Below are 2904 nucleotides of genomic sequence, written 5' to 3'. Positions count from 1 at the left end.
CTCTTTCGCATCCGCCCTCCAGACCAAACAAACCACAGATATTTGAAAGAGCCGTCTACAGGATGTGTGCTGTGTGCCGGTGTCCCTGAGGAGCGCCCGTGTTTTGTTATTGAATGATCTAAAGAGCTTAAGGCCCCTGGCCATGGGAGTTTGAGACCGACCCAAAGAGGAAAGTGCAAGGTCTTGAACCAGAACAAGAGAAGCTTGTTGCTCTCTATCTCTCTTCCTTTTGATTTTCCACTCGCTATCTTACACCTCTCACTGGAGGTAGCACATTTGTATGTTCCCGTTGGATCGGGTTCTGACGCATTTCCCGTGGAGCAGCGCCCCGCACAGTTTAGATCAAAACTCTAGGATCATCCTCAAAGCACATTATTAATCAAACAATACTCTTGCAAGACCCGTGCCAGCTTATTAGAGAACAGACAAACACTCTGTTCGCTTTTTCTGGTGTCTTATTTTCTGTGAATAAGTTTCTAATGATGAAATGTACTTGTAGAGTTTCAAACAGTCACTTGTATGACATAAACAAGCGTTCAGAGTCTTTTTTCCCATGCATCTCAGGGCTGGGTTTTCTCTGCTCAGTCGCTTTTTGACATCACTTCCTTCTCATAGTTCACTGACAGACGATTGTACACTACGTTCTGAAGGTTAAACTCATGCTTGAACTCTTTTTCCCACAGACTTGTTGTTCATGAGAGAGGAGACGCTGTCTGGTGGTCTTCTGTCTGTAGGGCAGACGGATTTGTGGAATCCAGTCATAAAAATGGTAAAAAGTAGGGCTTTACACTTATTCAAATTACGATATGGACTAGTATCTGTGGGTATTAAAAGCAAAAAGACAGCTATGCTTGTGTCTGTGTGAATGAGTGCCACAGTTTCATCTACTACACTATAGGGCTGTCAAAAAAAAATCGAATTTCGAATATTCGTCGAAAAAAAAAAAAAATCCACATTCGAAAGCAAAAACGTTGCATTCGAATTTTAGGTCTGCGTCAGCCGTCAGGCAGCCTTATCAGTGGCGCACAAAATGCAACGATGTAAGTGTCATTGCATTTTAATGCTTTTGTTAGCCTATCCAGTTGAACCCACAAGAAGCGGCGCTGCTACGTTGTTCATTCATATATTGCGGAAAACGAGAGCATCAGTGTGGAGATGTTGTTGCTTACGTCAAAACTGAAACCAAGCCGTTCACACAGAAGGCATATTTTCTAGAGGGACATCTATCAGCGTTGCACTCGCGCCTCGTACAAGAGAGCCGCATGTTTAGAAAGCCATGTAAAATTAATGTAAGTTAAACTTTTAAAAAACATGTCAAGCCTTTATGGCGGTTGTTCCCCATCCCACTGTATCTCGTGTTTTTACTTTTGTGATTGGTTTTCGGTCCTTTGTATTAAACTATACATACATGCATGCATGGTGCTGTTTTTTTTCTTCTAATTGTTTAAGCAACTTTATTAATTATATATGGTTTTTAAACATTATGCACTTTTTTTCAAAGATAGTCGTGTTATTACGCTTTGAAGAAACGTGCATAATATTTTGCTCGATGCGCTCTCTTGTGGCCTCAGGAGAGAAGCCAAAAGCTTTTTTTCCCCCTAACTGAAATTATGCATTTTAAATTCGAATAGAATTTGAGTTTTGATAATATTTAAGTAGAAAATTCGAATTTAGTTTCTCAGTCATTTTGACAGCCCTAATTATGTGTGCGAGCTGCTTCTTTTGTTGGACCAAGAAAGATTTTAAAAGATTTGAGCATCATCTTCAGTCATTAAAACCATCACAGGCTAGTGCTTTAGTCAGTAGATTGTTAAAGCTGATCATGTGTAATGTGGTGTTTTGTCAGGAGGTGAGCGCAGAAGAGCCGCTGTTCTCCAGCAGTCTGTGGGGTCCGTCTGCTGATGATCTGGATCAGGTGGTGAAGCGATGTCTGCTGCCGGAGCTCAGTGTTGGAGACTGGCTGCTTTTCAGCAATGCAGGGGCCAACGGTCTGGGGGCCACATTCACTAACGGAGAGGAACACAAACCGGCCGTCTTCTACAGCATCACTGAATGCGACTGGTACAATGCCACTTTATCTGGAATTTTAAATCCGGTGCTTTTGTTTTGGTTTTTAATCAAGTTGTTTTTCCTGCTGCAGGCAACAGGTTCATAACTGTGGCGTCACTTTGGACTCGAGGATGAAGAACCTCTCTGTGGTACCATGCGGCTTGCAAGCAAACATATCCAAGGCGTCCGTTTCCACCCCGGCGTAACATAATGCCACTTATTAATGTCATTATCTCGACTGACTTTAAGCACTTAAGAACCTGGGATCTTCTAAGAAGCTTCAGTTGCTTTGAAGAAGTTTGGCTGGGACCAGAGCTGAAGAAGTGTTGTTGAACAGAACAACTTCATAGCCATCACAACTGATGGATAAACAGCAAATAGGTGCGATTAGCTTTAACAAATGAGCCAGTTGGCCTTTACAGATACATTTAATTATATTTAAGTCCGTTTTATAAATGTATACACACATAATATTTCCACTTACTAATGGAATCAGTCATGTACTAAGTTATTTATTAAACCTCAAGTCTAGTTTCATGACATCATCAGATGCTTTTAAAGAAACATGCACTTGTTTTTTGTTATTCGTATTACGAATATGATGTTTAAACTGGAAAATTGTGATCTTCGTCCTATTTGAACTGTTACAGGAATAGTTCAGCAGAGCACTGCGGTATGTTTTTGTTGACTAAATACAATGGAAACTTTGTAAACTGTTGAAATCTTATGTCCAAAACACACCTTAAAGGGGTAGTTCATCCAGAAATGCAAAATCTGATGCAAATGTGCTCACCCTCAGGCCATCCAAGCTATAAATGAGTTTGTTTCTTCATCAGATTTGGAGAAATGTAGCAT

General features: G+C 40.7%; 1 protein-coding gene across 1 annotated transcript in view; it reads left to right on the top strand.

The window, feature by feature from the left end:
• LOC107577497 (antizyme inhibitor 1-like) overlaps nt 1–2846 on the top strand; it is a 9320-nt gene extending 6474 nt beyond the window's left edge. The window contains exons 5-7 of the mRNA XM_016263564.1: nt 684–726; nt 1847–2061; nt 2141–2846. Of these exons, the coding sequence (XP_016119050.1) occupies nt 684–726; nt 1847–2061; nt 2141–2255 (373 nt within the window). The 3' untranslated portion in view covers nt 2256–2846. The remainder of the gene's footprint in view (nt 1–683; nt 727–1846; nt 2062–2140) is intronic.
• The last annotated feature ends 58 nt before the right edge of the window (nt 2847–2904 follow it).

This window comes from Sinocyclocheilus grahami, unplaced genomic scaffold (assembly GCF_001515645.1).
Source record: "Sinocyclocheilus grahami isolate Dianchi unplaced genomic scaffold, SAMN03320097.WGS_v1.1 scaffold6227.1, whole genome shotgun sequence".
NCBI classification, from domain to species: domain Eukaryota; kingdom Metazoa; phylum Chordata; class Actinopteri; order Cypriniformes; family Cyprinidae; genus Sinocyclocheilus; species Sinocyclocheilus grahami.
The sequence above is the reverse complement of the archived record's forward strand: the minus strand, read 5'-3'. Positions and strand labels throughout refer to the sequence as shown.